Source organism: Pinus tabuliformis, chromosome J (assembly GCF_031772625.1).
Source record: "Pinus tabuliformis cultivar Carrire ecotype Pingquan chromosome J, CPIR1, whole genome shotgun sequence".
NCBI lineage: Eukaryota > Viridiplantae > Streptophyta > Pinopsida > Pinales > Pinaceae > Pinus > Pinus tabuliformis.
The window spans coordinates 1,432,579,757-1,432,602,580 of NC_142295.1; the positions used below are offsets into that span (position 1 = coordinate 1,432,579,757).

The following is a 22,824-nucleotide window of genomic DNA, read 5'->3' on the forward strand; positions in this document are numbered from 1 at the left end:
GTTGCTATTTGTACAGAAAACTGGAAAGATCCCAAGCCATGTTCTGATTTATCATATCTAACTCTATCTTTTCTTTTGCTAATTGAATTCAATTGCTCTTTCAAACATTTGTTTGAATAAATGAGAGTTAAATAAGATGTTGAAAGTGCTTGCTGAAGAAGAATTGCGCTGTTTGTTGTGAGAAAGATTGAGAGAAAGTAATTGGTATGACTAACATGGATTTTCTTGCCATTCTAGCACTTCTAGATCCTTCACATTTAGTGCTCTTAATTCCATTTGAGGATAAGTTTTTTAAAATCCCAAATTTCCCTCCTTAGTTAAAGCCAGTAATCTCTCAGATCCAGTACTTGCAGCAATGGAGATGGTATAAATGGACATAGACCAGCTTTTGTCACAACAACATCTTTGATATTCTTGAAGCTGAATCTGATGCTACATAGTGCAAGAATGAGACCCTCACACCAAATAGGAAATCCTTTGTAGAATCATGACAACGCAGAAGGGATTTTTTGAACAATAGGGCCCCTTTGATTAATTTTGAAACAATCCATCGTAAGTTTGAGAAGTCAAAACCACAAGTGGATTTCGGGGGGGCCCTTGGTGGTATGTGGTTTCAAGTCAGGGGGGCAGGGGGGTGTGGGTGCGAAATTCACCACAAATTGCCACGTGATCAGAAGTTCTTTTTGAAAAAATGACTTATGTCGGACCCCCCTCCATTAAATTTCGAAAACCCTGAGGGGTCCGAAATTGGATATATGCTGTTGATCTCCATTGATTTTGTGGGAACCTCTTATCACCGTTGAAACCTGCAAGACTTTTAATTCTATGGATAATCTTACATATTGGCACATGGATATGAAGTGCAGGTGATAGGAAGACTGTAAACTGAAACGAGTTTTTAAAATGGCAAGAATTTGCTATCAACTCCAGTGGATTACTTCTGCGCATCTTGCAAATGGGTAAGAATGTTGATACAGGCCTGAATACTCATCAGGTCTCAACAATGAAGCAAAATCCAAAACAATGCCTCGCTTTCCTAACAACTCCTTCTTGAACAAAATTAACTGAAACCCTTAGTATTCTTTAGCAACTGGTTCATTTGCTTGATTACTCAGCTCATATCTAGGTGTTCATTTGACATTTGGATTTTTTCCTACAACAGCTGGGCGTAGGATCAAATTTCCTTTATACCTGAACTCTTAGCGCGTTTGGAAACTTTGACAACTGGACATTTTGATGACTTAACACTTATATGAATGCTGCTATCGTTTTGTAAGAATGGGAATAATCCCATATGTGCAAGCTGACATGATAATACATTGTTTATAATTCCCCTGGCCTCTAATACAATTCAAACCATTGAGCATATATTACCCCTTGTGGGCTCCTCCGTCGGCTTTTGATTTTTATACAGAGTTGTCTTGTAATATGCTAACTTCAATTTGACTTGGAGATTGTGCTTTCAAAGTTCAACAATTTTATTTATAATTCTAAATAAAAATAATTTTATATATATATAAATTAAGTATTTAAAATATAAAAATTATTTAAAATAACGCAGAAGTATTTATAATAACCAACATTAGCACACTTGAAGATTTTGCCAGTCTGAGGGGTATACTAGCACAATTTACAATTTTTGTAACTTTTATTTTTTACTTTTTCCTTTGTGTCAAAAAATGTTACAACAATAACAATGGTATGTTCTATGTTTAACACAATTTATTTCAATGTTCCTTTAGCAGCCCAATAATAATTTCCAATTATTTCCAGTAGCAATCACATTAACCATAAACTACATTGACAATAAATGCAGATAGACAATAAAACAAATGCAGAAGACAAGCCAAGACAAAAGAACACTGGGTTTGGCAGATGCCAGGGAAAAAACCGCAATGTGGGGAAACCCTTTGTTCAAATCTTCTAATTATTATTCAATGGTTCAGCAGAGAGAGAGTGAGAGAGTACACAAATAAAATTGATTAGCCCAATACAAAGTCAAATCAGCCCTGTTGAATTCTGCATTCAAACGTCAGCCCTGTCAAATTCTGCAGTCAAATGTCAGCCCTAACCAGAAAGTCAACGCTGGTCAAAACAACAGTCAAATACCTCCTTTGAAGCTAGGTCAAATGCAGTCTAACTCAGCCTGCAGCAATGGTCAAATTCAACCCAAAGTGGTCACAAAAACTCTGGTCAAACTCCGTCAACTTGCGGTCAAACAGGCCTGCAGTCAACGCAGGTCAAACTTCCCAGAAAACATTGATTTTTGTGCCAGTCAATACGGCCTAAGGAAATCGAAATTCTGCCCTCATAACTGCAGTCAAAACTGGTCAAAACAGCCGCGGTCAATGCTGGTCAAACTGTTTGAAATTCTGCAATTTCTGTTCTGTGATTTAGCCCAAAAATTCTGTCCTCCTAGCCGCACGTGTGAGAGAGAGAGAGGCTGCCCAAGCTGTCCGAACCAATCTGATGAAGAGAGAGAAGAATGTGCGAGTGGTGGATGTCCAAATGAGGTGTGAGGTCTCTTCTATTTATACACTTTGTTGAGGGTGAAGAGAGACATCCATTGGGCTTCTTGAGCCTACATAATGATGAAGCCAACCTGAACAATTTGCACATGTGAGGGAATAAATTCAAAATCACACTTCTGCTTATCCGAATGAGATGATCTTTATATCAGTCTTGGACCTCTCGAAAAGTGGAATCCAATGCAATCATCATCTCCATCAAATGCGCTGTCCCAAAGTGGAATTTGGCCTTAGTTGCCAATTTTAACACAAACTCTTTTATCCAATAGTGTTTAGGGAATTGACCAATGCTTACTTTCACTTTTTAGCAATGTTTATTTTTTTCTTCACACTAGTTCTGAAGAGACCTCTTCTTATACATAAGATACTTAGTCATAGCCATGCTTTCAGTGGGGGAAAGCCTGAAAGGCTAAGGTATTTGTGAAGGCAAGAGTAGAATGGCTTGAGATGGCTTGAGATTTTGCTTATGACAAACCAAGCCTGTTTATGTCAGCTCAGTTTTGATGTGCCAAAAGGGTTCATGCATTTACAGATTGTTTTGTTGGAGGTGGAGACAAAAGAGTGATTATAATCTTGAGTCTTGACAGCACAAAGTGGAGGACAAAACTAAATAAGTATAACTGCAATATCCTTATATCCATAAAGAATGTGCAATTGCAACATTTATCATGCTCATGCAAAATTTCCTCTCGAATACCTTTCATTTGTGAAAATTTTACATCAAGCAATGGAAGGGAGATTGCAAGTGACAGATGTCCGATTATCTTTTTTGCTCTGCATCCAGATCATAAAAAGTTGATTGACCATCTTATTATATGCTCTAACATCAGAATCAAAAGCCACACATGATACGCTTTGCTTTTATATTAATCAGGTCCCAATTTTTATGCATTTAGAATTCAATATGATTATGGTGTATGTACCCAATACAAATTAGATGGCTGTACCAATTTATATGCATTTAGAAATATTCTATATTAGTATGGTGTATGTACCCCATACTAATTAGATGATTATACTTTCTCTAAAAAGAGATTTTGTGACATGAGATTATTTAGCTGTTTAGTTGAACATAAATGTTGATGCTGATGATCCAATGAAGATAGATTGATGTTCATTGAGTGCAATACTTAGGAAGTCCTTGTGATAATGCTGGTTAAAATTTAGAGCATTTGGTCTTTTAACTTATAAGTTCTAACTATTTAGCAGTGTTACATGCCTCTGTAAATAATACTGAAACATCTGTGCCTATACAGGTATTGGAATTCAAGGCTTGGAACAGAAAGGCAACGACTTATTAATAATTTTAAACGTGGTGATAATGTTTGTAAGTAAACAATACCGAATCTTAGCAAATTGGTACTAATTCTTTATGTGGAAACCCCATTTTATTGTAAGGATATTCCAATTGAGTATGAAACCTTGGGAACATTTTCTTTCCTTCCAAACAAAATGAACACCTGCTTTCATTTTCTCTCAAAAATTTGCTTTTTCTTATTTTGAGGATTAGAGAAGGGTCTTGTTCTCTTTTTCGGCAAGAGTTTGTATATGATACATGACTGGCTACATTTTTGTACCATCTACTTTACATTTTATTGTTTACTGCTATGGTTCAAATTTTTCTTACCTCTTTATTTTTGTTTTAATTCTAGGTATAGTTGTAAACTGTTTTGGGTATCTGTGGACATTAGTATAATTTCCTTTCTTTCTGTTCTTCCATATTATTCCCACAATCCACCTCTGTCTGCCTTACAGTTGAAAGATCTGCCAAGTTTTCTGAGAATACCAGAGTCAACCACTGCTTGGCCCTGCTGCTGACTGGAGTTAACACAGTTCCAAGTCAAATTGCCAGCAGCAAGTGAGACTGATGAGTACTTGTGAGTCAGACCCTGACGCTACAAGTAACTCACAGGTTATTTGATACCCAGGAGTCCAACTTTTGAACTGGTGGAAAAACTCATGGGTGTCAACTATACATGCCAAAAGAAAGAGACTTCCTTATTTTGAATTTTTTTTCTTTTTTCCTGCCAAAATTTAACTGAACTTTTAGGGAGTTGAACTCTTACATGCTGGCCGTGCTGACTTCTTTGCCAATCTGAGGGAATAAACAGGTTGAAGCTTAAATAGAAGATAGTGTTTGTTAATGATGGAAGACATCTTCTAGTGGCAAAATAAATGTGCTACTCTCAATTGTGTTCACTGTGCAGCTTCCATGGGTCCAAGCCCCTTTTTACTTGAGTATAGAATGAACTCTTGGATCCCCCGTTCTTGAAGTTCTCCCATGCATTACTGCTTATATCCTGTGCTCATTTTCTGCAATATAGAAACACCATTGCAGCCCTCTAATCAGATGCTATTCATTTATGAATTCTAGATGTTTCAAGGAGATATTCCAAATTAGATCAAACAAAACTTTAGTAGTCAATGTTTTCCAATTGGATTCCATTGCTGTGTTTATTGAGTTCAGAATTCACCTTTTTTTCACTTCTTGAAACACGACACTCATGCATTGCCTCCAATGTTCTCACTTGGGCTTGCAATTCATTTATTGGAAAATTTGTTTGCATAGGTTAAGCAACCAATGTTGAAATCCTAAGATGTTAGCTCAATTGGTTGTCACCAATTTGTCTAGTTCTGTGTTAGTAGGTGCCCAGTTCTAATTTCCCTAGGCTAGGCACAGTGGCACACTAATCTATGCTAGTGGGTTTACTGGGAATACTATCCATGAATCATGGGAACTGTTGATGCCGCCTATTCTTGCCGCCTAACACACACACCTAAGTTACTGAGAAAAGCAGCTAACCCCACAAGGTGTGGTTGGTGGAAAAACTAAGAGATGGGTCTGTCACCTATTCCCAACTTTCTCCGTTAAAGCTCTCTCCTAGGTAAGCTAAAGGGGGTGGTCCCTAATGAAAAGTTAATAAAGGAAATGTGAATTTCTAGGAGACTAAAGTTAGAGGGAGATGCTTATCAAAAATAACTTGACTCCAAGATGTTAACAAACATATAATATATAAGCATTATTCAATGATGTATTCAAATTATAGACCAATGCTTCAAAGAAAATGTCAGTTTTTTTCTCAAAATGAAAATCAAGATATAATGATAGACAATCCTACAAAATCAAATGTTAGACCAAGATGAGCATATAAACATCAATTGCAACTATAAAGGATATAGTACTTGAAGTTGAAAGTAAATGCTCAAATGACAAGATAATGACATCAATTACTCATGAGAAAAATGACCGTCAAAGCAACAAATATATGAAATAACTTGAAATAGAGTTGCACCAATGAATGATATTCCAAGTCCAAAAAAGCTAATTGTTGCAAAAGTAAAAGATCCAAAAACTTGCACTATAAAACAAATGCTTCTTCAGAAAATGATGATATTTGCAAATATGACTCAAATAAATTCAAGATACATATATAGGAGAGTTGTATTGCAAGTAAAGTGAAATTGTGATGTAGAGATGCTCTTGGTTTATTTTTATTAGTTATATTCTAAAGCAAAGTTTCAATTTAACACCAGTGCCCAGACCTCATCCTCGCCCGAAAATTTGGATCTCACAATGAGGAGTCAATAGGGGTGGAGGGTCTCTAAAGTCTATACAACCAATTTAAGTTGGAGGTTAATTTTAGAAATACCAATTAGGAATAAAATGTGTTTAAGTGAGATGCATGTAAGCTACTTGCTCTCCAAATTTGAAATCTTGATGGCAATGCTTCCATAAATCAGAAATATCCAAAGTAAAATTGCACCAATGACTTCAAAGTAAAAAAATGGCAGCTTAACGCGAGCAAGTGAATTAAAATGATGCAAGTAGCTTGAAAAATAAATTGTTTCAAGTAGACAATGACAATATAATGCTCCAAGGAAATATCAACAATGCTTAAAATAACAATGTAGCAAAAGTTGACAAAAATGAAGCATGTACTCTAGTAGTCATGAAACAATTTATCAAGCTTAATGGAAATGAATTAAGAAACTAAATGAAAGCTTGCCAAGAATGTAAAGTGCTTGCATGTAAAGAAAGATTTGCTCAAAGTAAAGCGTTAACTTGTAGCTCAAAGCAACAATGAAATGAAGGATGCAAAGCTCAAGTAAAAATGTAGCAAACTTAATTTAGTAAATGAAATGGAGTTTTGAGGTTGTGTTAATTCCCAAATTTACCATGTGTGAATGAGTATTAGCAAATGGAAAGTGCATGCAAGAGAAACTAAATTGTGAAAGTTAAGAATGCAAATAAATCCACCCACAAGAGTCCTCCTTCTAAATGAGGAGGTGGGATACCATGGGATGAATCCCAAGCTCCCTCAAGCCCAAGAAGATTATTTTATTAGAGGTATTACAATGAGGAGAAGGCCTTAAAAGGCTGCCCAAAAGATGAAGGAGAAACTTTTACACAATTGGAACTATAGGAGCTAGATTTTCCTTTTTGTACAATGTGAAAATTTGGCAACCAAAGTAGCTAATGAGACCTCCTCGAAATGTGAAAATTACAAGGGGAAAATCAGTCTTAAGAGGCCCATGACCTAGCTTTATGTGTAACCCTCAAATGAAGTTGACCTTGCAGAAAATGAGGGACTCCAAATGCTCATGACCTCCTTAGGAAATGGTTCAATCATGCACCAATGGGTCCTGCAAACACTTGTTATGAGTTTGTAGAAAATGTCCCTCAAAAATCTGCTCCAAATGAGTTATCAAATCCTCCAAATATGGGCTGCAAAACAGGAAAAATATTAGTGGACAAAATTAAGCTAGATGAAGTGTGTATGTACATTTATAATTTACAAAGGACTAAGCTAAAGAGTGTGAGTAAACTCTCCTATTTGATTAGCCATTTTAAGCTCGTAGATAGCAAATGAAAGAAATTGGAGCACAACATTTAATAAAAGTGATTTGAATTTAAAATTATTTGGCTTGTGTACAAGCTATGCCCTAAAAACCCTTGCAAAACCACTTTGTAAGATAAGACTATGAAGGCTCAATGAACAAATGAAAGTTCCTTTGATAATATATCAAGAGTGGGTTGGTCTCTCCAAAGACTTTCCCTCATACTTGATTCTTTGATTCCAACAAGATGTTCCCTCTACAAAACTTCAATCAAGAATTAGTTCTATATAGATTTAGAAATAAACAATGATAAGAAACTATAGAGATTTATTTGAAACCAACTAGAGCATTCTATACTTAGAGCATACTTCTAAATCAAATGTCGATGCAAGATAACTCTACATTAACAAATCTACAAGAGCATATGGAAACAAATTAAATCAAGGCATGAGTAAAAGAAAACATACCAATGATCAACAATTCATCACACTCCAAAAGCAAGAACACCTCACGAATGAAACCCCAAAGTCTTTATTGATATTTCTGAAAGTGTACAAGGCAACAACGTCCGCAAGCACAATAACTAGTAACAATCATTACATAGTGAGAGCCCATAGCTCTATTATATAGAAGCTTGAGAGCAAATCCCAAGGCAAATGGTGACAATCCCAAGACAATTAAGTGACAATCCCAATGCTCCATCATGCAAATTCGAATTTGCCAAGTGGCAACTTGATTTCTTCCTTAGAGGCCCACGTAATCCTTGATGAAGGAGCTCAAATTAGATGAGAGGACATGTGGGAGAGAGAAGTAGGAGACTAATCTCCACCTCACTCAAGTAAAATCTAATCCAATTTCAAGTCAACTCATGATATCTCCTTGAAGCTCGAGTTAACTTCCTCAAATCGTGGATCTTGTCACTAGAACTCGTCTTCTTCACAAAAAATTCGATTTGCTTGATTTGTGGCTTATGTGGAGTCCACATTACTTGGTAACTCAACTTTGACTTTTAGATGAATTTCCACCTCATTTCCATATCATTTGAGCATGTGTGGATATTTATTTTTCTCCATTTATTTAATTGCTAGGCTAATTTATTGCCACATTTCCACAAAACTTAGGAAAAATGGTTTTTGAGGGTCTAGAACTTATTTTTTACCCCTCAAAGTATGTCATAGTAGAAATTTGAGGGTGAGAGGTGTAATTTTGAGCACACATTGATCCCGATCTTGGGGGGAGGCCCCTAAGATCTAAAAGATTGAAATGGATCTTGGGGGGAAGGCCCCCAAGATCTGAAAAATTGAATTACCAGAAGAAAAAGAGGAGAATGCCCCAATAAACAAAACCACAAAGAAATGTTTTATTAAAACAGAGAATAACTGTAAAGCTACATTGTGGTGGACAATCTGTCTTTTTACAAAATCCGATTTGTTATTTATAGTATTTTTCAGTTACAATACCACAGGTCAATTCCATGGGTGGATGTCACAATACCACGGGTCCATTCCATGGGTGAATGAATACTATGGGTGGCTGTCACAATACATGGGTCAATTCCATAGCTGAATGAATACCATGAGTGAATATCACAATACCATGGACAAATACCATGGGTGGATGTTACAATACCATGGGCAAATACCATGGGTGGATGCCATTTAGAATACCATGGGTAAATTCCATGGGTGGATGAATAACATGGGTGGATGAATACCATGGGTTGATGCCATTTTTCATTCAGATCACACATACCCCATACAACTTCTCTAGGCATCACTTATTACATTTTACATTCAGATTTTATTCAAATTTCCGCCCTGCGGGAAATTAAAAAATTGACCCCTAGATCTAATCAAATTCCACAAAATTTTACGAGTGATCTAGTATGGTAATATACAATGACTCTAGGCACTAGAACTCACCCAAGGCCTTGTCATCAAGCCACACTCTGACTTTGGGGTTATGCTTGGAGGAAAAAACTCAATTAATTATTAAGTCCCCGTAAGCACCTAATAATTAAGCAAGTGAAGAAAAAACCTCCTTAAGTAAACTCACTTGATGACAAGGTCTCAGGTTTACCTAGGCCTGTTACATGACTCAACTCATCATACTAGCATCACTTTACATCATCTCCATAGGGCTTTGTTGAATCTGAGTACAACAAAAGAATACGAGAAGAAAAAATAGAGTTGAAAAACTCTGATAATATAGTGAACTTTGATAATACATGAAGCCTCTGATACATATTCGAGCATGGAGTCCTCAATTTTTTTTTTGGGTACACTTTGGTGGTCAACACTGCCTAGCACACACACCTAAATTAGTGTGAGAAAAATCCCTTAACCCTACAAGGTGTTCCTTGGTGGCAAAACTAAGAGATGGGGCTGTCACCTATACCCAACTCTCTCTACTAAAGCTCTCTCCTAGGAAAGCTAAGGGGGGTGGTCCCTAATGAAAAGTTAGATGAAAATGGTATGAGTTTCTAGGAGATCCTAAAGTCGATTGGACTACTTCAAGATTATGAGCAAGTTCAACAAGTATGATGAGCAATACAAGATATGGAATGAATGTTGGTCAAGGTTGTCATTGATGTCAATATGGCATTGTTTATGATGACAAATCCTTGTGATCCGTGATGTTGCCCTAAGATGCCCATTGATCATAATGCCCTAGTGATGAAAGTTCTTATGAAGATGCCATATCAAGAAGATGACATACATGAATGACTACACTTGATGATGACATATGATGACATGGTTGGAGACCATATGATGAGATGGAGGATCATATGATGACATATATTATCGTGTGACTTTAATCGAGCCTTTGAATAATAACCCATTGTTGTAGTAATAAACTTTGGAAACCTTTTAACAAAAGTTCCAATGCATATAACCAAAGTTTCAATGCATATAATATAACACAACGCTATAATAAAACTCTATCAGAGAAATATCATATCAGCGTTTTTTATTGCGTTTCACCACTCAAAACCTATGATCTCCGATTTGCGATAACCTCCGATTTGCTCCGACTTTCAATATGCAAACTCGACCTCCAATCTCCAATCTCTGATCTGCGAAAACCTCTGATCTTCGATATGTGGACCCGACCCGACCTTCGATCTCTGATTGCCGATATGGTTGCGGAACTGATTGGCTTTATCATAATGTTTTAATATAATATCGCGTCCGCTGTGTTGGAACTTTCCTATGTCGCAAGTTTTGCACGTTGTGTCATTTTAAAACTTCCGATACCCAAACCTCTGATACCCATCCACGTCAAGTCGGCTTCCCTCCATTAGTCACGTCCCCTCATTTCTAAATCAAATCCATATAAATAAGAGTTCGAACTTCATTTCTCCCTCATCAATTTCGGTCAAGGAGATACAAAGATATATCACAGTTCACACCTCGTGAACTAGGGACACCGAGGAAGCTTTTTTTGAAGATTTGTTTGGGTGAAAAATCTAGAGTTGATACACTCAGACTTGCAGCTGTGACAAGAGCTATACCACAGAACCTGCGACAAGGACTATACCTCAGAACAGAAAAAAGTTTCGAACCAGTGTGAAGGGTTGTAGCTTGGATTCGTTGCTGGACAGGTTCCCAAGCAGTGGAACAGGGCTCAAACCTGTGAAAAGATTAATTCTCAGACCTGTATGACCTCGGATCTATATGACCTCGGACCAATGAAGTAAGGTTTCAGAACAGGGAATTAAAGTTTTAGAACGAGGCTCCATATTTCAGAACCGTGTGATTTAGATACTCCTGCAACAACAAGTGTACATCTGTGATAACAATACATCATTGGAGACCGAGTAAAGTTACATTTGTCATCATTTGAAGGGAGCTGAAGACGACACCAACATTGAAGTGTTTTGAGTTTTTTTCTTGAAAGTAAGCATATTGCAAAACTATTAAGCAGTCACTCCTGAAGCAATCATCTCGACATTGTGAACAAACCTCGACATTGTGAATAGACCTGTGAACAGACTCCTGAATCAGTCACCTCGGCATTGTGAACAAACCTCTGAAGCAGTCACCTGTGGAGGGATCAAATCTGTCCTATAGCTACATATATGTATATATATGTGCTAGAATAGTGAAGGAAGAGATAATTACAACACCGAGGACAACAACTCAGTTACATTCCAACAACTTGAGGTGTCAGTGATTGACTATTGGAATAACTCTGGTGGCATCATCAAGGCATATGTAGTCAGTGGTGGAGGCCTAAAAAATTGAAGAACCGTGTACGTTCTTCCTATGGTAGCTCAATTGATTAAAGAAGTCTTGGACCTGTTTGGAGGACAAAATTATTATAGTGGTTTTGGGCATCATATTTGAGCAGTGATTGAAAATATTGTACACCCTTTTGAAGGCTTTGTTAAGTCTTGTTGAAGGAGCATTGATGACTTAAGAAGTTTGGAAGCATCTCTAGTGTTGACTGAAGATCCTTTGGAGTTTAGTGTGTAGATTAGTTCTTTGGAGTCGACTAGACAGCGAGGGTATTAGAGAACATTGTGAAGCATCATATTAAAGATGTGTGGAGATCATTGGAGACCTTGATTGAAGCCCTCATAGAGTGACCTTGGGGAGATTGTTTGGGTACCATGAAGAGCAGTGGTGACACCTTCATGAGAAGACAAGGTTGTCATTTGTGAAGTGATTTAAAGAAGACATTGCTGAAGAGATTGACAGGGCTCATTGAAGAAGATATTGGGAGCCATTAAGAATCATTAAACTTATCTTGACGAATTGAAGCTGAGGATTGGAGCCCTAGAGGTTGGAGCCTCATAGAGACAAGGTTTGTGCCTTGCAAGATAGGGTTGGAGCCCTAGAGGATAGGAGTTCTCAAGAGACTAGGCTGGAGCTTGTACCAGAGATAGGGTTGGAGCCCAGAGGTTGGTGTGTCAAAGTGACAAGGTTGGAGCTCTAGAGGTTGGTGCCTCAAAGTGACAAGGTTGGAGACTTGGGAAGCCCAAGTCGGTGCTTGGAAAACTATAGGTTGGAGCCTGGGAGATTGAAGATTGGTGTCTTAATCTAGGGTTGGAGTCCTACATATTATTGTATTTTATTTATTGTAAAGAAGAGGATTGAAGTCTTTGTTATTTCTGATTAATAAAATGATTTATTATATCATTTTTCTTTTTGTGTTCTAATTATAAGTGATCTAATTGGTAAAACATAACAATTGAAAAGAAACGCTGATTCGCCCCCCTCTCTGTATTTCCAACAATGAAAATATTCTCAATGATCATCAACACAAGCAAAAGATAAGCGTGTAAAACCAGTGCCTTAATAATTGCTTCAAAATAATAAACACTTGTTCAAATGAAATAAAACAAATAATCCTGCAAAACAAATCAATGTTAGATTACGAAATATTAACTTGCAAGATATAAATTGCAAAAAGATGCCTTAAGCCAAGATACTATCATTCATGATTGGAAAACATGTAAAATAACAATTTAAATAACTTACAACATGGAATATGATGAACCAAAGCTTCACTTGCAAAAAAGAATGTTATTGCACTTGCTCAATGAAATACTTCAACAATAATTCATGTAAATAAGATCAAATTGCAAGTAAAATGATTTAAAAGTAAAATGAGTTAAAATGATATGCACTTAACTAAGGTTAGATGCAATTATCTTGGTAAGTTTTAGACTAAATGCCTATTCTAGGTGAGAGATTCTCTTTTCAACCTCTTACCAAAGGGTAAAGATTAGAGTGACTACAAGGAAGAGGGGGTGAGGAATCTCTTGTTTTCATTAACAATACCTCCTCCCCAATCCTTACAAGCCATTTGTGCCTTCGTTTCTACAAGGGGACAATGCCACCTTCATAACTGCAGGGTCACACACTTTATCTTACTCCGTACCGGTTGGAAGAAATTTGCAAGGAAATCTTGGCCCTATTATTTCTTTTCAGCCAAGCTTATGCTTGGAGGTCAAATTAATTAGAAATGCAAGTTATGTTAATATGCCTAAATGAGATACATGTAAGTTCTTTCCCAAAAGAAATGTTGATTGCAATGCTTCAAAATAAAAACAATGAGAAGGTGCTCAACATAAAATTGCAATAGTGATTTCAATCAGAAAAATGAAAATCAGCGCACAAGTGTTGCACGTGCTTCACCAATTGATAAAAAAGTAGACAAGCTAAATGAAATGAGACAGATAAATTGCTTAAGATAAAATTGCTTCTAGTCAAATGTAATGCTCCAATAATCATTAAAACATGTAGCATAAGTTAACACAATAATGAAGCATATATCCAAATGATTATGAAACAATTTAAACAAGTTGAGTGCAAATGGAATAAATCAAAGCTTGTCAACAAAAGTAAAGTGCTTGCACATAAATGAAATTGCTCAAGAAACAAGATGTCAATGTTGAAACTTAGGCATGCAAGAAACTTAGATAGCACAATTAGTAAATGAAATGTGATGTGAGGTTGTGTTAATTCCCAATTAAACATGCAAATGGACTAAGTAATAAAACTATGAAAATGAGATGCAAGTCAATCCACCAACAAAGTCCTCCCTCTAAATGAGGAGGAGGGATGTCATGGGTAAAATCCCAAGCTTCCACAAGCAAATTTTGATATTTTATTAATGGTTACAATGAGTAGAAAGCCTCTTAGAGGGATACTGAAAAGATGAAGGAGAACTTTACAAAATAGGAGCTAGAGAAGCTAGAGTCTCCTTCCAAACTATGGCAATCACAATGGCCAATGATATTTTATTGAAATCTGAAAATTACGAGGACTAAATCAGCCCAAAGGTCCACAAGCTAACCAATTTGTAGCAGTCCTATAATTCTCATGGCCTCCTTGAAATTGGTCTTCAAATGTGTGGGAGGTCTTGCAAAAAATAGTTAGAGTTTTCCAAGATTTCTCTTCAAGACTCTTGTTGCCAAAAGCTCCAACTATGGGCTGCAAAAGAAAAGAGAGTATTAGTGTAGAGAGAGAGCAAAGTAAACAAAATATAATACAAATTAATATACAAGACACTAAATCAAGTAATGGGAGTAAACCCCCATACTTGTTTAGCTTAGGAAATTGCTCTTAAATAGCTTATGTAAACTTGAAAGCTCTAAATCAAGGAACATGTAATTTAAATGAATAAATGATTCAAGTAGATAATGAGTGAGAGAAACTCCCCTCTTGCTCTTCTTTAGATGAAAGACTTGGAGTGAAAATTGATGAGTCTTGAGCCACTTTGAATTCGGGAGTGAGTTGATCTATGTGAGACTTCTCCCACGCCCAAATGGATTCCTACACACAAATTCAAATAGATTTCTTCCTACACACTTGAAACAAATATTAGCTTGCAAAGGATTAGAGCATCACAATGGGTGAGATAGACCAAATATTCCTCGAAAAATAAATTGGTAAGCTCATTTCTAGAATGCTACTCTAAATCAAGGATATGTGCAAGATAGCTTGCACATATCAATCCAAAATATATGGCAAATATAAGCTAACAACATTCAAATATGCAAGAGAATTGAAGCATAATAACAAAATTATGGAAGGATATCACCTCAAAATGCCAAGAGAACACCACCAAAATTGCCCCAAAGTCTTTGATTATATTAACAAATTGCAAGTACAAAATGGCAGAGTTTCCTCAAGCCCAATAGCTCATAACATGAATACAAAATGAGATCCAAAGGCTCATTTAAATAGAACTATGGGAGCAAATCCCAATGTGAGTGTAAGTGACAAGTGTGGAATGAAGATAATCCCAATGACAAACTGAGCTTCCAAGTGGCACCATGACTGAGATCCTAAAGAAGATGTGTTAAATTGGCAACTAGGGCCAAACTCCATGTGGGTCAGCTTATTTATGGTAGCTGATATTTTTAATGGACCCCTCTCATCGAGAGGTGTAGGATTGATCCAAAGATCATCCGATTCCGATATGTATTTATGGAGATGAATTTATTTAGTTTATGGTTTTATTATCTAGCCAACCAGCTCTTGAGTAGGCTCAGAAGCCCAATAGTCACGCCTATTCATCACTTACGTTTTAATATAAATTGGCAAGGACTTGAAGTCATTTCACACACAAATTCTTGAGTGATCTCCTCCTCTCCTTGTCTTGGGTTTTTGGAGAAGGAGGGAGACACGAAGAATAATATGCCGGCTTTATGATGATGCCCTACCAATGCAGTCATGAAGATCTATCACGCTGATCATGGAGATGCATAAGCGCAGCTAATGGAAGAAGTTTCAACGCTGTAGAGTCTAACCCTCAACGCAGTGAAATGGAGCTTCTATACGAAGCCCTAAAGGGACTAATATACACAACACAAATACGCAGCACAAGGAGAAATATATGCAGCACAAATACGCAGCACATGGAGACACAACTAATAAATACGTTCATGTAATACGCTGTTCTTGGAAGACCTAGTCGCAGTCATAATGCAATATATATATTGAAACACAGTCATATAATAAGACACGCAGGTCTGGCAGTGTAACGTGGACACATATATACCCATCATCAAAGACCTAACACGCAGGTTTGGCAGTGCAACGTGGACATATATATACGCATCAACAAAAGATCTAACACGCATTTCTGGCAGCGTAGTGGAGACATATATCTGGCAGCGTAATGAAGACATATATCTGGCAGCGTAGTGGAAACATATACATACACATCAACAGAAGATATTACATATGGATTTCACGTTGATATTACAGTCCAGATATATATATACGCTGGGCATAGAAACGCTGGTCATAGGAATATATACGCTGGGCATAAATAATGGAAAGACAATATATATTGGAACGTAGGTAATATAATGCCACACAATATATATTAGAAAGCAGTCACATATATGCATGTAAACCCAGTCATTGGAACGCAGTCTTCTACATGGAACGCAGTCATGGATAAGCTGTGCAGTCATATATATGCTGCAGTCATGGATACGCTGGGCAGTCAAGGCTCACAGGTAAGAAGGAATATGCTGTTCATCATGGAGTCATATAGATGTCATATATATATATATATATATATATATATATATATATATATATATATATATGGAGTACAATCAGGACAACAAGTGTAAGGAATACGCTGTCCAGTTCAACATATGGGATGCAGTCATATCCCTGAGCAAACCCTATATGGAAATAATATAGCCTAGCTGCTTTGCTAGGCTGCAAGCCATAGCAAGCAGCTAAGGCTGATATGTATATGACCTCCATTATGAAGCAACAGAAGGGTATTATGAGCAGCATGATGAGCTGCATAATGGGCAGTAGTATGAGCAGCATGATGCATGATGTATGAGCATCATGGTAAATGTAATCATGTGCATGGGCAACACAATGATGCATGGAGCATAAATAGCTCATGGGCAGCATGATGCATGGGCAGCATGATGCATGGGCAGCATGGTGTATGGGCAGTATGATGTAACGCATGGGCAACATGAGCAACATGATAATGCATGACGCAACATGATGGTGCTACACAGTCAGGTGCAGCAAATGAACGAGATGCAGAACGATGATAGGTGAAGGAGTCACCTTGCAAAATCAATTGAAGCAGAATGTCTTCAACTAATCTCATCGTTATAAGAAATGATTTATGCTAGATCTAGATAAGTCAAAGTGTTGACTTCTGTTGTAAATGTACAATCTCTCTCTCTCTCTCTCTTTCTCTGCTAAACTTTAAAGAACATAAACGAAGAATTGATCAAGGGTTTCCCCACATTGTGGGGTTTGTCCCTGGCTAGCGCCACATTTTGTGTCCTCTTGTCTTGGCTTGTCTTCTGCGATTTATATTTATGTTTTATCTGCAGTTTACTTTAATGCTGATGTGATTGTTAACAGTGAAAATTTAAATAAACTGCTCTAGCATAGAACATTCCTAAACTTAACAAGATGAACCCTCCAAATGGAAATCAAATTACTGGAGCATACCTGCAAATGGTCTATGTAGTCTTCCTTGGATGGCAGCATATGTGTTTAAGTGGTACAAAGTGTGTAGGTATGTGGGAATAAAGGGAAACATATCCCGCAGTTTTTTGTTGAAGACTGCCACCAAACAATTATATTAACTGTTGTGAACTACCATTAGATGAATGTAGAGTTTTGGTGTTTGGAATCGATTTGCAAGAGTCCCACCTGTGTTCAAATCTTTGCAGGCGTCACCTATATGCCCGTAGTGTATGAAGATACAGGCAATATGAAAGCAGGTCTTATTACCACTCAAACTAGCAGGGGACCTAAAAGGGGTTCCCAACAGGGGAACTTGCTAGTTTAAGGGCAACGGTGGTGGCTTAGCCCACTGTCACCATAGCTAAGTCTCCCTGCTCTTTACGAACTTTCATCAATGGGAGGAGTATTGGTAGTGTAGGGATCACTTGTAAAGTATATGTCAATGGATAGGTGGAAGTGACCCTGGAAACCCTTTCCCAAGGATGGAGTGAATAGTGGAACTTGCTTGCTCTTTAAGCAAGGGACTTGGTCCTCCAGGGGTAAGGGGTGAGGATTGGAGGGTTGAGGGAGAAGGAATAGGCTTATAGACAAGGTTCTCAATCCCTATAATCCTTGGGAAACTTGGGTTCCCAAATGGTCTTTGACAAATAATCTTTATTGAGAAGTGGGAGCACACGGGGCCACGTGGACCTTGCCCAGGTTCAGGGATGGAATGCAACAACCAATGATGTTTCTATTCTGGACAAGGTGAAGGGAAAGGACTAAACACGAATATTTACTTCAAAAGGTTGAATTGATCTTATTGAGGTCTAGCCTTGGGGATGCTTAGGCAAAATTCGATCCTAGAGCTAGGACTTGGGATTCCCAAAGATTCCACTACTAGAATTGCCTCAAATTTGGAGAGGGAGGGGACCCACCAACGCAGTAGCTTGTAGGAGATTTAAGTTTTTCCTTGGGTCAGTTCTCGGGAAATTGATGCCCTAGGTGATCTTTGAGGGCTAGACTTGGGAAAAAGTGGTAAAAGGTGAAAAAGGTGAAGGATATGACCACCCTTTTTAGGGATCAGTGCCTAATTCACTTGGGGATAAGGGGTCAAGGATGATGATGAGTAAAAACTTGGTTTCTTGATCAAGGAGGCCCGGGAAGTCAGCTTCATCTAATGTTCAGAGAAAGAAAAGAAAACTGACCTTCAAGCACTTATACTTCAAATAAAATGATGCAAGCTTGTCGAAACATATAATCTCTAGGACATTTCATTCATATAACATTGACCAATACATTAAATTAGCTAAAACAAGCTTAATTCCACGTTTCAATTATGCAGCAACTAGCCCTAATTTTAGCAGTATGTAGCAACAAGAATAACAACATTTAAAATTTACCTACAACGTTATAGACAAAGCTCTAAGAAAAGAAAAATAGCCCAAATCCATATATCAAAATTCATCCATTTGCAAGAATATCCTCTAAGGAAAAAAATGCGAAGTTCTCTATGATAGAGAGCTCCCAAGTCAGGTGACGATTGATAAATGATCTCACCTCACTTGTATTTATACAAATCTAAGGAGTTTGAATTAGCCTCCTTGGCCTACATAAGCCCCAAAAATAAAATAATGTGCTAATAATACAACCTTTTGGTGACAAGCCCACCAAACTAGCTCACAAATGAAAAAGTAAGTCTCTCAAGAGGATAGATAATAATCTATGCATGTCTTAGGGCCGTCTAAGAGGCCTAATGGGGTACATGGGTGCCACAATGGAGAATAGGACCCTCAAAAGCAGTGGACAAGGGGTTGGCCCCTTGTAATAACCTGTGGTGTTCCAAGTGACTGTAGGGGCACACAAGTGTCCTAATGGGTCTCCAAACAAATCGAAGATGCATGTAGGTTGCCCACGAGGGCTAGGATGATAATGTAGGAGATGCCACATCATTGTAGAAGTCCTGGATCATTTGCCAAGTGTATGGTGTAGATCTGGGGCCAACTGGGCATGATGGATCAGGTGCATCCTCCTTGTCCAATAAGTGAACCACGAGCAATCTCTGAATGGCTGTGGGGATCCATGAAGTGAAATCTGCTGCTGTGGAGGCCCATGGCTCTCAACGCAAACCCTATATGTGCCAATGTAGCTCGCTGGAGGATTAGGACCCCATATAGGGAGACCAAACCCCAAATGGAAACCATCTGCAGTCCTACATAAGATCCAATGCGTCCTCTAGGCTTCTAGTACAACAAGTCATTAGAGAAATAGAGTAAATGAGCTTACCTAATCATGGACCACAGGTGGGGACTTCATAATGACATGCCCTTCCATAATGGGCTTCGGGATGTGCCAATGTCTCCTAAACTCCCAATGGGGTTAACCGAGTACCCTATTAGGTGGTTTCTGCTTCTAAAGGGGATAATATAGTCAAGATACATTCGTCAAAGGTGGTGGCATGTGGTAGGTAAGTGAATGAAGTGGGGAAAGAGAAGGGGAAACCCTGGGTCATAGGTTGGGGCACAGGGGTAGCTAATAAAAGGGAAGCCCCACTTGGGTTTATAAGGTGTAGGAGGGAGCAATCATGGTACATGAGATGCCCTGACGTTGATTTTTCCACCCTTTTTTATATGCCTTTTGCCTTTTTATGATTTTCTTTGATTAACTGCTTGGGGCTCAAGGGGTTAGAGCATGATGTATAAGATATAGCAGTGAATTCCCCCCTTTAAGGTGGGGTGGTTCATCGCCCATCAGGGGTTGGGACAATCATGGGTACCTATATGATGAAGAATGCTCATAAAACCTGTTGGAACTACGGTGATGGCCATAATGATGGGGTAGAGCTCATGTATTGGTTTTTGCCCACGTGCTAAATGTTTTTACCCTGACCATCTTTTGCATTTTGTGGTTCTTTTCCTGTTGAATGTGGCCGTATATGTTTTTAACTTTCTTTTTAGCTGCATCAACCTCTGGGCTTCATTTCAAGCCATGACCAAAGGTGTGGGAAAGGGGAAGGGGTGAGCTAACCCTATGTAGACCCGATGGGGAAATGTGGACACAAGCGGGAGAAATGATAGATGGGGTAATAATGAGTGGAAAGAGGGTATTACAAGTGGATAAGGGAGCAGGACCACACGACCAAAATCTCAGTTTCCCATGAAATACCATCCCTGAAACCAAATGGTCAGTGAAAGAGGTCCCACGAGACTAGAATGCAAGGTTATTTCCTAAAAGGGGTCTAGGGTACAGAAGCACAGATCTAACCCATTCCTTTTGCCGAATCCCCCCATTAATCCATGCCCAAAAGTGTCCGTGATAAGCAAACTACAAAACTCAATTTCTGTTAAGTTATGGTATGTTCTATGCTTATAACAGTTTACTTCTTTTCCTTATTATATTCCACAGATTAACAATCACATGTACATAAAGTAAAGTGCAGATAGAACATTAAACGATCGATAGAAAACAAGCCAAGACAAGAGACACAAGATGTGGCGGCTAGCCAGGGACAAACCCCACAATGTGTGGGGAAACCCTTTGAGCAAATCTTCTTTTATCTTCAATAATTCAGCAGAGAGAAACAGTACAATAAATCTGATTTATATCAGCAGTAGCAAACCCTAGATCAGCACCATCAGCATTAGTGGCTTCATCATCAAACTAGGGCCGACGATATCTCACAAACCGACCGTCGGATTGACTTCATTCCACCACCAAAAGTTACGGCTTCCAGAGGAGGTTCAGATGAACCTACAACGCAGTTCAGATGAGGATCTTCTAGGCCACGCAGGTCAATCTTTACTTCTGCAGTTGCAGCTTCAGTTTCAGCAGTTTCCGGCTTCAAACTAGGGTAGTCGATATCTTGCAAACCGTTCGTCGGATTGACTTCATTCCACCACCAAAAGTTGCGGCTTTCAAAGGAGATCCAGATGGACCTACAACGCAGTTCCAAAGAGGAGATCTTCAAGGCCACACAGGTCAATCTTTGGATCTGCAGTTGTAGCTTCAAGTTCAACAGCTTCCGGCTTCACATGTGTGAGAGAGAGACCCATTTCTGCGCAGTAGAGAAGAGACTCATTTCTGCGCCGTAGAGAGAAAGAGATGTGATGAGAAGAGTGAGTGAAAATGAGGAAAAGTCCTCTTATATTTATACACAACGTTGGTGTTTGAATAGGTGTGACTATTGGGCTTCTGAGCCTACATGAGTTGTAGGTCGGCTTGATAATAATTCCATAATCAAAATAAATTCATATCTCCATGAATACTTATTGGAATCAGATGATCTTTATATCAATCCTACACCTCTCGACGAGAGGAATCTAATAAAAATATTATCAGCCATGAATAAGATGACCCACATGAAGTTTTGCCCTGGTTGCCAATTTTAACACTCCCTCTCAACCAGGGAGAATTTCATCTGCAATCTATCTATCGGTTGTCACTATTCATCCATCAAATGCACTGCCCTGTACAGCCTGACCCTTGCCCTGCTCTGCTTTATTCTGCTTGTTCTGCTTTGTCTTGTTCTGCCCTGTACTGATCGGTACTGTTTTGCTCTGTTCTACTCTGCTCTTGCATTGTTCTGTTCTGCTCTGCTTTTGTCTGAATTATGAAGAAGAAGAAATGATCGAGGATGTATCATACTAACTCAAAGTTGGTCTCAGAGTATGTACCACTGGTCCCAGACCAGTCTCAACCAACCCGAAGTCAGCGTCATAGTGAGTACAACTTCACTGGTCCTAGACCAATATCATCCTCCATTGACTCAAAATCAGTCTCAGAGTGCGTACCACTGGTCCCAGACCAGTCTCAGTTGACTCGAAGTCAGCTTCATAGTAAGTACCACTCCTACCACTGGTCCCAAACCAGTATCGTAGTCTTAGACAATGTACCATTGATCCCAGACCAGTCTCAACCGACCCGAAGTTAGCGTCATAGTATGTACCACTCTCACTGGTCCTAGACCAGTACTGCACTGACACAAAGTCAGTCTTGGAGTATGTACCATTGGTCCCAGACCAGTCTCAATCGACCCGAAGTCAGCGTCATAGTATGGTACAACTCCTACCACTGGTCCCAGACCAGTATCGCAGTCTCAGAGGGTGTACCATTGGTCACAGACCATAGCCCACGAAAATTCCCTTCTTTCCAGATGCACCCAATTTATTTCTTTTCTCTTTCAGCACATGAAAATATATAGGGCTTCCAAAAATTCTAAAATGAGAAACATCAAGTTTCTTACCGGTGAACTTTTCTTCAGGAGTCTTGGAACCCAATGCTTGATGAGGGCATCGATTTTGTACATATACGACAGCGTTTGTAGTTTCAGCCCATAGAAACTTCGGAAGCCTTTGATCATGTAGCATGGCCCGGACAACTTCCACAATCGTGCGGTTCTTCCTTCCCACCACACCATTCTGCTTAGGAGTACGTGGCGTAGTAGTCTCCCTCTTAATGCCAGCCTCAGATATGCCTGAGTGAACCAACTGTAATATATC

General features: G+C 38.5%; 1 protein-coding gene across 4 annotated transcripts in view; it reads left to right on the forward strand.

Moving 5' to 3' along the window:
- Positions 1-22,824, forward strand: part of LOC149232745 (tRNA (guanine(37)-N(1))-methyltransferase 1-like) — a 451,966-nt gene that overhangs the window by 213,034 nt on the left and 216,108 nt on the right. For all 4 annotated transcript variants that reach the window (XR_016248185.1, XR_016248186.1, XM_089379487.1 and 1 more), the window contains exon 5: positions 3,785-3,855. Coding sequence is in view for 2 of the 4 variants with exons in the window: in XM_089379487.1 (XP_089235613.1) it covers positions 3,785-3,855 (71 nt within the window). In the remaining 2 variants the exon portion in view is untranslated. The remainder of the gene's footprint in view (positions 1-3,784; positions 3,856-22,824) is intronic.